This window comes from Nyctereutes procyonoides, unplaced genomic scaffold (assembly GCF_905146905.1).
Source record: "Nyctereutes procyonoides isolate TBG_1078 unplaced genomic scaffold, NYPRO_anot_genome, whole genome shotgun sequence".
Lineage (NCBI taxonomy): Eukaryota > Metazoa > Chordata > Mammalia > Carnivora > Canidae > Nyctereutes > Nyctereutes procyonoides.
Window position 1 is genome coordinate 11,751,348 of NW_026575049.1, and position 15,800 is coordinate 11,767,147.

Genomic DNA, 15,800 nt, shown 5'->3' on the forward strand with positions numbered 1-15,800 from the left:
ATTAGTTTTTACATTTTTTAAGTGGTTTGGGGGAAAAAAAAACAAGAGTACTTTGTGACAAGAAAATTCAGATTTCAGTGCTGATAAGTGTGTATTGAAATGGCCACGTTCGCCATTTGTGTGTTTGTGGCTGCTTTCACACTGCAGCCGAGACAGGATGGCTCAGAAAGCCCCAACTGCTTACAGTCTGACCCTTTATAGAGGAGGTTTGCTGACTCCTGGTATAGAAGATACTTGTATCATTTTCACATTTAGAATGACAAAGTGATAGTAAATTTTCAAACTTTTTTGGAATCTGCTATTTGATGTCTTTTGTCAGTTTGCAAATCCTATGTGTTATCTTTTCAGCTACTGCTTCAGCCTCATTTCTAGCTCTCCTCTCCTTTTGGGACTCTAGTTACATGTAGGTTACACCTCTTCACTGTATACCTCAGATCTCACCCTGAATTCTAGCTTTCTTTTCTTAGTTTCCATCTTCTCCTGGGTCTTGGTCCTCTCGTTCTTCACCGTTTTGTTAGCTCTCTAATACCTTCTGATACATTTACAAAAATTTTGTCCAGCTTTTTAAATTATCCTCCATGGGAGGTTTTGTCCAGGTTGCATAGTCCACTATTAGGGAAAGCAGAGTCCATTTCCAGACATTTAAACAAATCTCTCCTTAGCCTGAGTTACTTTTGCATTTATAGTTAAAATGTCACTTATCCTAAAGGGTCAGATTAGATATGTTTATTATTTTATAAATATCTGCCAAATAGTGATCTGTTGACAGCCACTCGTTATAGAAAAATTCAGCAAATCTGAAACTTTTGTTATTTTAGAAAGAAAACCACTTACCTCATTGGCAGCTCTTAAGGACTTTGATACAAGATAACCAGCATAACTGTGCATGGAAGATTTTCACAGTTAATCTCTTCTCATTACAAAGTATTGAGATAGTAAAGCATCTCTTATTTAAGCTAATGTGATCTGTAAATTCACATTCATGAGCATATAAACAAAGTGCAGTTCATTACAATACTGTGAGAGCAAATGGGAGTCTGATGTGGAGAATGTTTACTCTTACACTGAACAGTTGACAGACTTAGTAAGGGTGCCATTGTCAAACACGTATTAAATGTCTTTGAAGCTGACTTCCTCCCTCCTTCCCTCCTCCTTCCCTTCTTCTCTTCCCTCACATAAACTATAATTTGAAGTTCTAACATACGTGTTTTTCAATCCCAGGGTATTATCTCAAGCAGCCTATATATGGTTCCAGTCCATCCTTAATCTTCTTTGGGACTGTTCCGTACAGCAGAGTGGTTTTTCAAAAATACGAGTAAGATCAGTGACTTTCTTTTCAAAAGATCATAAGGCTTGATATTGCACTTAGAGTAAAACTCAGAATTCTTACTTGGATATTTTGATTATTAGAATGTAAACTGAATGTAAGCTTGAGACAGGGAGGGACCTTGTTTCTTTTCCCAGTATATTATCATCGCCTGGTATAGCACCTCACAAATCGATGTCAGGAGTAAATTTGGATCAGTAAATATAAGGGAAAAAGGAATTGAATACCTAGAATTTCATATTTATGGTACTAAAAAATTAAGACCATCTTAAAGGCTAATTTCTGATTTGCCTTTGCAGATTGCTCTGCATGGAATTTGTCACTTCGTATCATTTTGTGAATGTTTTTATTAGAAGCTCTAGGGCTTATCAGCTGTGTCATTCTTATAAATGCAACATTATTGATGTGTTAATATTTTTACTTGTCCCTTCTGTATGTCTTTGCTGTGATTGATAATATGAACATTTATATAGTAGCCAAGTTACAGAAACCCAACTACAGAGAAGTGGGGTTGGCACACGGAATGTCAAACATTCACAGTCTTTACACAAACATTGATCCACAATGATTGAACTTAATATGGCTACGTCAGTGATATTAGTACTAAAAATACATATTCCTAATTTATACTTGTTTACCTATCAGATGATAATTGCTATTTCAAGAACTGACAAATGACATTGAATATTTATTTTCAGGTTAAATTTTGGTAGTTTTGGTAAATTTTGCTACAGTCGTAGACACGTGTTGAAAGATTTTTTGAAAACAAAGGCTAAATACTTTGTTTCCAAAATTTGAGATTTTAACTTTTTCAGGAAGCTCATAAGATGGTGAGAGAAGCAAATGTCAAGCAGGCAACAGCAGAAAAACAGCTAAAGGAAGCACAAGGAAAAGTAAGTTTTTGCTGCCTTAATAGTAAAAAAATAAAGAAATTCGTGATTACTGTCTTAAAGATACTTAAAACATTTATTGGATATTCCTATTTATAAACTAGAGCTTATTTTAGAAGATTTGGGAACTACAGGAAACTATAAATAGAAAACCTACTACACAGGTACAATTAATAGTGAACAGTAGGCACTCATTTATATTAGAACCAAAGGAATCTTAAAAATAAATAAAATTAAATAATTTATTTATTACAAATTTATTAAATAAGGGCTCCCCGTGGGGAGTCTCCTCCCTCTGCCTGTGTCTCTGCCTCTCTGTGTTTCTCATGAATAAAGGAATAAAAAAAAAATCTTAAAAATAAATGAATAAATAGAACCAAAGGATTTTAAGTCTTGTGAATCATATGTATTATCAAAAGGATTATATAATCACATTTTAAAGTTAATGATATTTTTCTTAATTCGCTGGGGAAAAGAGCCACCAAACTAGGATTATTATTCCTGTTATTTTAGGAATGAACCACAACTATTCATAAGCTGTTTCTATTTTGAGGATTTTGAAAATTCACATGAATCACATGTTAGGCATTTTGATAACTTAAAAAATTTCACTTAGCTCTGTGATTAGCAGCCAAATCTGAGCCATATAGAAACATTAAAAAACTTGGTTTCACTTTCTTTGTATTACTCCACAGCAAATACAAATTAAACTTTATTTCATCTTTGAAAGGAAAAGTGTTTTGATCACATTGCTAGCATTTAGCTGAATCTGTCATAAAACAGTGAGTGTATGGAACTCTGTTGCTTTTCTTTCCAAGATCGATGTCCTTCAAGCTGAAGTCGCTGCATTGAAGACACTTGTATTGTCCAGTTCTCCAACATCACCTACGCAAGAGCCTCTGCCAGGCGGAAAGACACCTTTTAAAAGGGGGCACACAAGAAATAAAAGTACAAGCAGTGCTATGAGTGGCAGTCATCAGGACCTCAGTGTGATACAGCCAATTGTAAAAGATTGCAAAGAGGTAACTCGCCAAGGACTGTCCCCTCTGACTCTCTTGATCCTTATTAATTCTCATCACTGAGGTGTCAGTTACGATTTTTGCCAGCAAAATCTTAGAAAGTATGCAATATTAAGATGGGGGAGGCTTTATCTAGAGCTGGCTGCTTTCAGGGAGTCTTCAGTTCCATTCTCTACTTGGCTGACCTTGGAGTTACCTGCTGGAAACTTGGTGAGTTTCTTACTCTTGGTATTTCATTTAGGGAGCAAACTGTCATGTGTTGTATAAAGGAGAGTGGGTGGCTTTAATGATCTGGCTAGGCAAAATTACTTGGTAGGATGCTCTAACAGAATATGAAATTTAAAAAAGTGTGAAAAGGCGATTCTCTTGAACAGCACATTGCTTTTACTTAAATCCTGGGAGAGGTAGTTTTATATCAGTGTAAAAGAGCGTTAATTCAGATAATTAAGCAACAAAAAAATAGAACTAATGGTAGCCTTAAAATGGTAGTCATTTTAAAAGACATGTTGTGAAGGTAACAGATGTGGAAATATTTTGAGCTGTTTTGAGTAAAAATTGTATAATTATATATATGTATTTTTTGGTTTTCTCATTGCATACAATGAGAAAACATTTCCAAGGAGATTGAAAGCAGGGAGCAGCCCTTCCCTCCTTTTTCTTTTTCTTAAAAGCTATATTTTACATTGTTGTATTCAGGTTCATCATGAATCTTTAAGAAGCCGTATCTGCTCATTTGGTTAAATTTTTGCACAGAAGCCAGGATTTTATTAGATTGAATAACCAAAATCGTTACTTAACTTTAATTGAATGCATTTTGGTTGCTTATTAATAAAAAAAAAAAGATGCTGGTGAGGGAGAAGTTCAGTATGTGGCCAAATCTGAATTTGATGGAATCTAAAATTCATGTTGGTTAACTATTTCAGAAACTTTTTAATTAGTCCTAACTTTAATTTCCTTGAAATTAATTAGCATTTTTATTAACTTGCACTTGGTACAACTTGTATTTTGCTGCAGCTTCTTGGTGTGTGTGATTATATACCTTGTTTTCTGCTGTTTACACTAACAAAATTTAAATGTTTTCTCATGGAACATTTTAAAGTTTTGTTTTTAACTTAACGATGTCTCATGAAATATGAATAGGCAGCAGACAACTTCAAAATGGTAACGTTTTGCTTTCCAGATATATCCTGTATTCTAATGTTTTGTGAAAACTTATCAAAAAGCTTTATTAGACAAAGGAAACACGTAAAGTTGACCTGTGTAAACCTTAGGAAAAGATAAAACATGATGAGATGAGCACTGAGTGTTATACTATATACTGGCAAATTGAACTTAAAATTTAAAAAAAATAATAAACCATTGGAAAGAAAGTGAAACGTCCATATTTCTGTAGAAAATGTGACAGGCAGGCAGAAGCGACATTTGCATTGTAGCTTCTGAAAGCACTTAAAGTGCACGTCTGTGCATCTATACACACACCTGCATTATGCAAGTCTTTGCCATCAAGTCATTTAGATACGAATTTGAACTTTTACTGGTTTCTTGGTCTGTAACCTTGGGCAAGTTCCTTTACCTTGCTAAGCCCTAGTTTTCTTATATATATATATATATATATATATATATATATATATTAAAAAAATGAAGATCATAATGTCTGTCTTGCACAGCTGTGAGGATTAAGCATTTGGAAAGTTCTTATTTCCCATGGTTCCTGACACAGGGTCAGCTCTTAATAGCTTAAATTACTGCCTTTGAACTAGAATCTTACCTGCTTTGGGGTTTATGTCCATTAAAGGGTAAACTTTACAAAGAAAAGTAATTTGAAAATGTAAGTATTATTTATCCTTTTGCCTTTAGCTCTGATTCAAAGAATTTATGGATTAGGATAAAAAAAAACTCATACTGAAATTTCCATGATATACCTTAAAAGAAAGTCTATAAGAAAGCCTGGATACACTTAGTCTTTTATTATTTTCATGTAAACCATCTGCATATCCATTTAAGCCATCCTGAAGGTCATGGGTGTAGTTAGTGTGTCGTTTATGTGTCCAGTTCTCGTGGATGATAGCGGCTTAGAGCTGCAGGAGAATGAGGGGCATTACCTTGAAAGGGCAGCCAGGGGCAGGTGTGGCTCTGTATGTGACAGGTAGTATTGAGCTGAGTAGAGGGCATTTGGAGGGAAGACTGCTTTGGGAAAACTTATTAAAGGGCAGGAGGGGAAAGGAGGGACCGCCCGGAAGAGTGACTAGGAAGATGAGTGTTAGCCTGATAATTGTCGATAATTCAGACAGTAGTCACTGGATGTTGCTATGCCAAAAATAGATCTTAGTAAATGTTATGTTTTTAAGATAGTTTAGGGGGTTATATATGTGCTGCTTACACAGTAAACATTTTCAAAGTTCTTTTGAAAATGCCCTCAGGTAATAGAACAGTTAGTATCATTTCGACCCCAGCTAGGTTTCACAATTTAGTCTCCATTTCTTCACTTTATTTAATGAACTTGGCTCCAACTTAACCTTTTGATTATTTTCAGAAAAGACTTCTCATCACTTGTTTTATATTCAGAGCAGTGAGCACAATGTATATTGAGGAGCGCCACCATTTTTTTTGGGGGGGGGGGCGGTGGGGAATCCAGGTAGCATCGTTGAATACACCAGGGTAGATCCGTTGAAAAGAGCTAGTCAGTCATTTGGGACTTGGATTGTTTTAAAAAGGAAGTTGGTATCATGAATCAAGAATAGTTCAGTTCATTATTTTAAATGAAGACGACTTCTTTATTGGTAATGTTTAAATTAGGTTTTGGTTTTATAAGATGATTTTGTGTTTGTACCTTTAAAAAGATTATTCTGTGTTTTCTTTTGGTTTGTCAGGCTGACTTATCTCTGTATAATGAATTCAGATCTTGGAAGGATGATCCCACAATGGATAGATCGTGTCCTTTCTTAGACAAAATTTATCAGGAAGATATCTTTCCATGTTTAACATTCTCAAAAAGTGAGGTAATTTTTTTTTATTTTAATAGGAATGCGTTAGAGTTGTTGCTGTACCCTTTGCTAAATCATGTTACATATTTTCTCTTACATAAATAAGTTATTATAACATGTCATGTTTTATCATTTTCTCCATTCCATACTAAGATCATTATTATTTCTTGGCATTCAGTTACTGAACATCTTTGTTTACTTGAGCAGAGGCTCATTCACAGTGAAGTATGTGTTGCACCAGAGTGAAGTAAATGTGCATCAGGGGTAGGGCTGCTTTCTTAATTCTCGGTCCAAGGTTCACTATAAGGAAAGTTCTATACACTACGAAGAACTAAATAAAAAATCATTTAGTTTCTTCATCTTTAAAATGGAAAATACCTGCCTTGCTTGTGTCACAGGGCTCTTAAGAGAACGAAATGAAGTAAATTAAGTACATAAACTTTTAAAAAATACAAGGTACTGTATAGACGTAAGGTCATAAATTTAATTTGTTCATACCTGTGGAAGGTTTGTCTATAAATATCTTGTCAATCTCTGTTTAAGAAATGTAATCCTAAGAGTCTTATACGAAGTCTTTAGAGGATTTAACTTTAACATTATTTGTAAGGAGAAGTTAAAACGGACAGTAAAACACTTTTGACATGTAGACAGGTCATTCATTGTGCCTCTGTGTCTGTTTTGGGGGAGGCCATTCGTATTAGTAATCTTGCCACTCTGAAGAAATGTGCTGGTTTCATCTCCTGTTGGTCAGTTGCTACCATCGCATCTGTACATTTAATATTTGATAATCCAGCCAGTTCTTTTGTAGATCACTCTTGTACTCTTGAATACAAGTTCAGAAAATACACAGCTGTAGTTGTATATATTGCTGTGTCATGAATGACCAGTGTTCAAAAATACATATGAATTTAGCAAAATAAAGCATTAGCGGATTTATTTTGATGTAGCATTAATAGTGGATGTTAATTGTGGCTAAGAGGCAGACCTATTGGAATTAATGCCCTCAGCCCTCTTGTAGATAATGAGAAAAGTTACTTAGCTACAACTGAATTGCCCCTCATAACAATATTTGGATTATAAAAGAATTCCAACCAAGATTACAGTTTTTCCTTGACCTAAGACCAAACTAGTGGAGCCTGGGGAAAGAATAATTTTTTTTAAAAAAACCCAGTTTACTGTAGAATACAATTTAATATTTTTATACCAGCATAGCATCTGATACTTTTTGTTTTTTTAAAGTTGGCTTCAGCTGTTCTGGAGGCTGTGGAAAACAATACTCTAAGCATTGAACCAGTGGGATTACAACCTATTCGATTTGTGAAAGCTTCTGCAGTCGAATGTGGAGGACCAAAGTATGTTTTCAGAACCATGTCTTGTGGAAGACGCGGAGTTTTAAAAATCTTATATGTTGTAAATACTTAGTTTTTCTAGTTTTAAATGTGATTAAATTTCTTGTTTTCTGTTGAGTTTATGCACCCTAAAGAGAAATCCTCAGACAGTGCGAGATGCAGCATTTCAAACTGAGCATCAAAGAAGAACTTTTAATTACAAAAATATATACACATATATTAGATCAGGTATTAGACACATTTTTTTTTTTAGACCACATGTTGTGACTCATTAGTTAATCATAAAATCAGTTTAGTGGGTCATAAGCAGAACTTTTGTTTGTTATACATAGAGATTTTGGTGTAAAATACTTCTTCCTGAGGGTTGCCATTAAAGATAGTTTGGGAAGAGAGTGAATTAGACCAGCATGAAAACGGTGCCAGAAAGACTTCTATATGATCCTCCGCTTTTGTAGTGTCCTAGAAAGGACTCTCCCTTTGGTAGCTAACCAGTTCGATCTTTCATACATGACAGACACTCGGCGATTACAAACCTTCCAAGATGAGACCCCCACATTTCATGGCAGAGCAGGCTCTTTGCTCTCCAGTCCTAGAAGGAGGAAAGACCGAAACCAGCGGTCCCTGGGACCTTTGGCAGAGCTGTTGGCGATGTGACTTGGAAAGATTTGGAGGATGCTGCTTAGTTGGCGGTTAAGAACTAGGTCTGTGTAGGGGACTGGAAAATCTGAGAAAGCGCCCAGAAAGCAGGAATTGACTCGGGTCTGGGTCACCGTGAAGGCAGAAGGGAAGAGGGCTGGTTGAGAGGAGATAACAGGTCTGTGTTAAAGCCTGATGTAGGAGTCGTGTGATTCTTCGTGTTTCCTGTTGTGCACACGCATCCTCAGCCGGATCACATGCTGTTTGTGTTCAGGTGGTCCTGAACCTGGTCACGGGTTTGTTCTGCGAGCCAAACACCCCCGCGCTCCCCCTGGGCCATGACTGTAGCACAGCGGCCTCTGAACCTTGGTGAGGGGATTGACATTTCTAAATTCTTCTCCTTCTACAAGCTCCCAAGTATTTTTATCCTGATCATCAACGATAGCAGTTTTTGTGCTCTTAAGGTCTGTGTATACCTTATTTTAAATATAGCATAGAGCAGTTGTTAATAGAATTTTACATTTCTGCTTACATTCTGTATAACACATACATGTGCCAATGACAAATGAGGGTACCAGTTTAAGTGGATTTATATAGTATTTTAGTAAAATAATTACATAGATTACGTTTAGGGAACAGTTTTCATAGTATAGGGATACTTTGCTTGTAGGAATGGGGTGAGATGCCAAGGTGTTTGGAGTGCATGTTGTGTGGAGAAACTTGAGGAACATATTCTCTTCTGTGAGGAACTTGAGGAACATATTCTCTTCTGTGAAGTGTGAAGTATGGCCCTGGCCAAGACTCCCAGGGGCTTGGTGTTGAAGATAATCACAAAGTAAATGACACACGCTGTAGGAACTTTGTGGAAGCCAGGACCAGTCTCATGAGTGGTGGTTAGGGCCCATTCTCTGAGGGAGGGAGATTTGATCTGGGTTTTTGAGCAAGAGTGGAATTTGGATAAAGAAGACTATGTAAGACTGAAGGCCTAGAAACAAGCACCCGTGTGTTCCAAAGATGGTGAGTGTATGGAGAGAAGGATGTGACAAATCTGAAGAGAATTTTGGAGAGGAAGAGATTCAGGTGGGGTTGATAAAAGGAAAGGAGTTAAAGGCCCACTAGGAGAGTGGTGTGACATTTCCAAAATTAGTGGGAAGGGCTCTGCTTCAGGGAAGAAGACGACAGGTCTAGATACAGACATGTTGGCATCCCCAAGTGAGGATGGCAGGTAAGGGTTTGATGTCTTGGGACTAGGGGTACCTGGGTGGCTCAGTCAGTTAAGTGACTACCTTCAGCTCAACTCATGATCCCAGAGTCCTGGGATCCAGTCCCACATCGGGCTCCCTGCTCAGCAGGGAGTCTGCTTCTCCCTCTCCCTCTGCCTGCAGCTCCCCCTGCTTGTACTCTCTCACTTGCTCTCTCTCAAATAAATAAATAATCTTTAGAAAAAAAAAATGAAGTCTGGGGACTAGAATTGTTAAGGGGTCCTGAGGAAGTGTAGCACGTTTACAATGCCGGACTTGGAAGTCAGAAGGCTTTGACGTTGAACTTTAGCTCAAATAAAAATATGTTGACTGTTGATGAACAATTCAAAGATGACTTTAGAAATGAAGTAAGAAACACTTTCATTATTTCAGAAGTTGATACTTTAAAACCACTTTAGCAAAGTCCTTTCAAAATTAGACAAATACTAGACAAGTAAGTATATTTGTGTTTCCAGAAGAATAGTGTATACATGGATTTTTATCAGTTCAGTGCTACTTTTCCTTCTTGTGTAAATTATACTTTTGGAAATTCCAAGGACTTCCATCATCACTTGTGCCTTAAATTTCTCGATCTTTTATCCTTCCTAAGCTAGTTATTAGTGTTTTAAAAATATAGTTACAGATCATTAAAGGAATTTTCTAAGAAAGGAACAATGAGGCAAACGGTCTTTGAAAAGATGAGAATTATTTTGTGGTTGGAATGGCCACCTCCAAAATACCCTATTTTATAAATTTTTTTTTTTAAGATCTTATTTATTTAGAGAATGAGAGAGTGTGTGAGGAACAGAGGGGAGGGAAGAGGAGGAGGAGAGAATCTCACAACCCTGAGATCATGACCTGAGCTGAAACCAAGAGTTAGACAATTAACTGAGCCATCCAGGCACCCCAGAATTACCCTATTTTAAATAAACATTCTCCATATGTTTTCTTTATTATCGAGGCACATCTGTATCCTATTTGTTGTAAGTATAGCTGAAATTTAATTTTCATGTAACATATTTTTCTTTATTATATAATTTATAATGTTATTTAAAATGCTGTTAATCACTTTATTTTAGTTACAGCTGTACTCATTTTGCCTCGATAGGGAGTAATAGTTTTTTCAGCCATGGTTTTAGCTTAGGAGGGTAATAACTAGGCTGCTTTAGAGTCTGCCCTGAAAGACAGTCCAGCATCATTGTAGAGTAGATGTGAGTGGCTCATCACTTGACCAACAGTCATTGAATGTCTGGTGTGTGCCAGGCACGTGCTTGGTGCCTCGCATTTAAAGATGAATAAGATACAGTCTCTGCCTTCAAGAGACTTACAGCCTCATTCTAACCAGAAAGCCCTCATACCAAATCTGAGAGTCTGTAGTATGCAAATAGAAAGGATGGTATGTCTGAATGTAGTGCACCCTTTCTATAATTATTGAGAGTCCGTATTTTTGCAAGGTGGTTTATTCCTTTGTATTTGTCAGTCCTGTGTGCATGTAGAATAGTGCCAGGTACCTGCTAGGTCTCAAATACTTGTTGTGAGGATGAAACTTCTATAGAAGGGTGGGAGCAAAACGCTTCCAATTTTAAAAAACTAAAATTTTGTCATTGTTTTGCAGAAAATGTGCTCTAACTGGCCAGAGTAAGCCCTGTAAACACAGAATTAAATTAGGGGACTCAAGCAACTATTATTACATTTCTCCTTTTTGCAGATACAGGGTAAGTAACTTAACCATGAATTTTAATACAACTCACTTTGATATGACACATTTGACTATTTATGACTTTTTTCCCCTTTTGGCCTAGATCACCTCTGTATGTAACTTTTTTACATACATTCGATATATTCAGCAGGGGCTCGTGAAACAGCAGGATGGTGAGTTTTCTTAATTGGTTATAAAATATTTATATAAACCTTCAGAAATGTAGAACATAGTAATGCTTAAATAAACTTTATTATTGGTATATTCATATTGAATGTCTCATAGTTGTATGAGAGTTTGGGAACTAGTGTCTTTTAAAATGTATTTAACCCTTAAAACTGCCTCATTTTACTCTGAGTTAAGCAGGATCAGTTATAACTCTTAAGGGGGGGGTGTATTGATAAACCAGACAGTAAAAATGAGGGGAGTAAAAGGCTTATTGAACTTACTCTTAAGAAATAAAAATGAGTAAGCTCTAGACATGGTCAGATTTACTTTAATTGGTGGAAACCATGAGGATCTAACAATATTTTTTTTCTGTATTTTCTACTTTCACGTGTGAATTAATAAAGCAGTCATGAGGATAGTTCTGAATGGAATAAAGATTACTATATTCTGAATCAGCCGAAACATATAGATGATATATCCAGGAGAGCCAACCTCATGCAAGTGTTTTAATATTTTTAATACAGTCTTTCATGATTACTGACGATTCTGTAGTCAAATGTCTTAAATGCCAGGCATGAAAATGAAAAAGGCCCACCAGCTCCAAAGCAGTGTTTCTTGAGTATATGTGATTGTTTTAAAACAAATAGCAGATCCCAAGCTAGGGATAAAGTCTACACTCATTTTGTATTTGAAGTTGTAGGAAATTTCCTATTCATATCTTTTTAGGGACTGAAAATATTTTTGTATTTAAAACCTAGAAGAGGCCTACTGTCTTTTAGTCATGTAAACTAGTGAATCTCAATTCTGTGGAAAAGTTAGTAATGCTGATAAAAATTTAGGTTAGCATTTCAAAGCCTTGGTATGTTGGGAAGAGTCCTATTTATTTAGAATCCCATATAACTGGATTTTACTGCCTAAAAGAATGAGGGTGAAACCTCTCATTAATATTGAGTTTCAGAAGGCTGAGTAGCATAAAGTAGTCTTTAAAGGGTACAGGACTTTTTACAACTTCAATAAAATTGAAATATTTTTGAATACCTGTTGGTGGTCATAGGATTTAAGCCACAGAACAGATGATTTATGTTAAGTTTAATTGTCAAGTGTGTTTTTTTCCTCCTTGTTAAAGAAGTTTTTGTAGGGAAGATGCTTTCATCTTCCTTTCAAAATTTCCTTTATGAAAAGGAGAAATTGTGAGTGGTAGTAGGGTGATGGCGATAGAAGTGGCCTCTTCTCTGATTTCTGTCACTCTCCCTCTTCACAGTACTTGGTACACATCATATAACATGTGGGTTTGTAGCAAATTAATACTGTAATTTAAAAATCTGTGTTATCTGTGCTTTGTGCCAGAGGGATTTAGGGCAGCTAAATCTAAAGCAGGGTTTCTCAGGCCTGGTTCTATTAACATTTTGAGCTGGATAAGTCTTTGTTGTGGTGCGTAGGGACTATCTTGTGCGTTGTAGGATGTTTAACACCATTGCTGAGCTTTACTCAGATGCCAGTAATGAAAAACGTATCCAGACATTTTGTCAGATGTACCCTTGAGGACAAAATCTCCACTGGTTGAAAACCACTGATCTAAATCAGTCTCTAATCTGATGACATGTCAGAGGAAGACTTTTTGAAATATAAAGCCAGCTTTTTTTGACTCAACAGAGAGGGCTTGTCTGAAGTAGAGATAATTGACATCTACAGATCGACCTCTACGTTTATTTCTATTTTTAATTTGAGCCATATGCAAAATCTTTCTCTGTTATTCCCACAAAGAATGTTACTGAGTTTTCTGGACTCTTATTTTCCTGTTTTACTCTACATTGGTGTTAACAAACAGTGGAATGGCCAAGATGTAGCAAATTAGAGCAAGAAGATCCCTAAGTTAGAATAATTGAGGATTGAGTGTGATTGCTAATGATGGGAACAAGATTGCCATTATTTACTCAGGGCACTGAAGTGTCTACCTTCTGTTGGGCTAAAGTGGTCATTGACATATCTAGCAAATAGTTGCCGTAAAACTGGTGAATATTGCTCATTTATTGATAACACTGAGATTGTCATAGATACATGAAAAATGTAGTGATTTCACTACTGGGTATTTACCCAAAGTAAATAAATTTGTGTGACTTAGCAGTAAAATGGTGAGGCATTAGATAGGTCATTAGGAAATACCCAGATGGCATTTCAGCTAATGTTAAGTTTTCAGTGAAACAGCTAAAAAATAATGAAGATGGCATCTTGTGATTTATGTGTCTCCTTTTCTATTTGTATAGTTGATCAGATGTTTTGGGAAGTTATGCAGTTGAGAAAAGAGATGTCATTGGCAAAGCTGGGATATTTCAAAGAGGAACTCTGATGCTCTGCCTGGGACCATGCATGAATCTCCCTGAATACCTGGAAAATGGCTGAATATTTTTATGGTTACTTGATATTTATTTCCAAGGAGTGGGCCCAAGACTGTTTTCCTCTTTTGCAGATTACACTAAGAAGTACTGTGATTTCTTTTAAATTGACCTATGCTGTGTTTGCTTTCTCTTAGTTGAACACACTATAAAGAATTACAGGTGTACCAGTGATTGTAATTTATAGTTGCAAAAAAAAAAAAAAAGCTAAATAAAGAAATAAGTCAACATTAGATTGAATATGTTTTTGCTTTCTCCTCTAGTTCTGTTGTGGCATGTAGATAACGTAAGCTGAATGTATTGAATTATAGTTTTCAAAGTGTACAGCAGCCTGTGAGAGGCAAGGAAGAAGGCTGAGTGGACATCAGCTCTGTCCCCCCACAAGAATGGCTCTATTTTGTCTGTTTTGTAGATTGGGCTTTAAAGAAGGATTTTATTTAAAGAAGGCAAAAAGAAATCAGGAAGCACTTAATCTCTCCATCTAGAGAATGCTATTAGTATTTCTGAAGAACCTTTCAGCTTTCAGATATTTTCTACCTACATGCGCATATTTCTGAAACAAAAAGTAGACTTTGTTCTTTAAGTATTTTTTCTACATGTCTTTAATCACTACATGGTTTTGACTATAGTATGTTAATATTGTTTGGAAATTAGCTGTAAGTTTTTTTTCATATCATAATGCTGTGATGAGTATCCTCATGCATACTTTTTATACATTATTGGGTTATTTTCTTCATGTAAATGCCTAGAAGTAAAATTGTTGGGTCAAGGTATATGTGTATTTTAAAATATTTGATCTGCTTTGCCAGATTGACCTCTACAGAAGTCGAACAAATGTATTTTTACAGTAGCATTGTGTAAGAGACCTAATTTTCTGAGGATGGCATTGTTTTCAGTCCTATCTTCAAAGGTTCAGTCAACCCTACCTGTAGAAGATTCAGTCACCAGGATGGGTGGGAGTCTACAGACAAAAGGATATGTTTGAGAAAAGTATCGTGTGGGAGAAACCATCACCATCATGCCCAGCTCAGGAATCGGAAATCGAACATGAAAAGAACTTTGAAGCTAGAATTTTATGTCCTGATAAGTAGTTTTTCAAATGTTCGGGTGTAATAAACATGTTCTCAGACTTTCAAAACTTGAGAAGATTTTCCACACAAAGATGTAAATTAAAAACACTTTTGGAGAAAATACCTAAGTATGAAGAGAAATCCAAGAGATACTACAAGAGATTTGGGGGGAAAAAAGAGATACTATGGAATTTGTTAATGACTTTGAAAGAATAACTAAAAGGTAAAGCTAAAGAAAATAACAAACTATATCTATAACAGTCTAGAATTAAAATTCTTTACAATATCAACACAGTAGCAGTGAGAGGAGACCCGAGATTATGCGGATAATTAAAGTTCCAGTCTTGTCAGATGGGAGATATACCAATTAAATTGAAGGACCAAAGGAAAAAAAGACCAAGTAGAGAAATGAATAGTGTGATATGGAAATAATATATTTATACACAAAGCATAAGGACATGGAAAGGTTGAAATAAAAGCATGGAAAAAAGGAAAATGTGGTTACGCTTTATCTGACAAAATAGATATTAAAACAAAAGCATAATTTGGATAGAGATGGGTGCTATCTAATGCAAAAAATCAAATTTCACCAAGAAGACTTAGAAAAATAGTAATAATTGAAGAAATTTAAAAATATTAGGACTAATACCAAAAATGAAATATAAAAACAACTCCCAACTCAACAGTAGGAAACTAATTATCTCCTTAAAAATGGGCAAAGATCCTGATAGACATTTTTCCAAAGAAGACATACAGTTGGTCAACAGACACATGAAAAAGGATGCTCAATATCATCATCAGGGAAATACAAATCAAAACCACAATGAAATAGCACTTTATACTAGCCAGAATGGCTTATAGGATCAAAAAGACAAGAAATAATAAGTGTTGACGAGGATATAGAGAAAGGGAACCCTCATGTACTCTTGGTGGGGATGTAAATTGGTGCAGGCACTATGAAAAACAATATAGAGTAATTTCACTACTGGGTATTTACCCAAAATAAAACACTACTTCAAAAAGA

At 35.8% G+C, this 15,800-nt stretch overlaps 1 protein-coding gene across 4 annotated transcripts in view; it reads left to right on the forward strand.

Annotated features, from left to right (window-relative positions):
* The window catches only part of RAB3IP (RAB3A interacting protein), a 41,862-nt gene extending 27,923 nt beyond the window's left edge, over positions 1 to 13,939 (forward strand). For 3 of the 4 annotated variants that reach the window (XM_055328326.1, XM_055328325.1, XM_055328327.1), the window contains exons 5-11: positions 2,143 to 2,220; positions 3,036 to 3,239; positions 6,107 to 6,235; positions 7,460 to 7,572; positions 11,062 to 11,161; positions 11,249 to 11,318; positions 13,578 to 13,939. In XM_055328326.1, the coding sequence (XP_055184301.1) occupies positions 2,143 to 2,220; positions 3,036 to 3,239; positions 6,107 to 6,235; positions 7,460 to 7,572; positions 11,062 to 11,161; positions 11,249 to 11,318; positions 13,578 to 13,660 (777 nt within the window). In that variant the 3' untranslated portion in view covers positions 13,661 to 13,939. Of the gene's footprint in view, positions 1 to 1,221; positions 1,316 to 2,142; positions 2,221 to 3,035; positions 3,240 to 6,106; positions 6,236 to 7,459; positions 7,573 to 11,061; positions 11,162 to 11,248; positions 11,319 to 13,577 lie in introns of all 4 variants that reach the window. The other variant, XM_055328328.1, reaches the window with a different exon arrangement.
* The last annotated feature ends 1,861 nt before the right edge of the window (positions 13,940 to 15,800 follow it).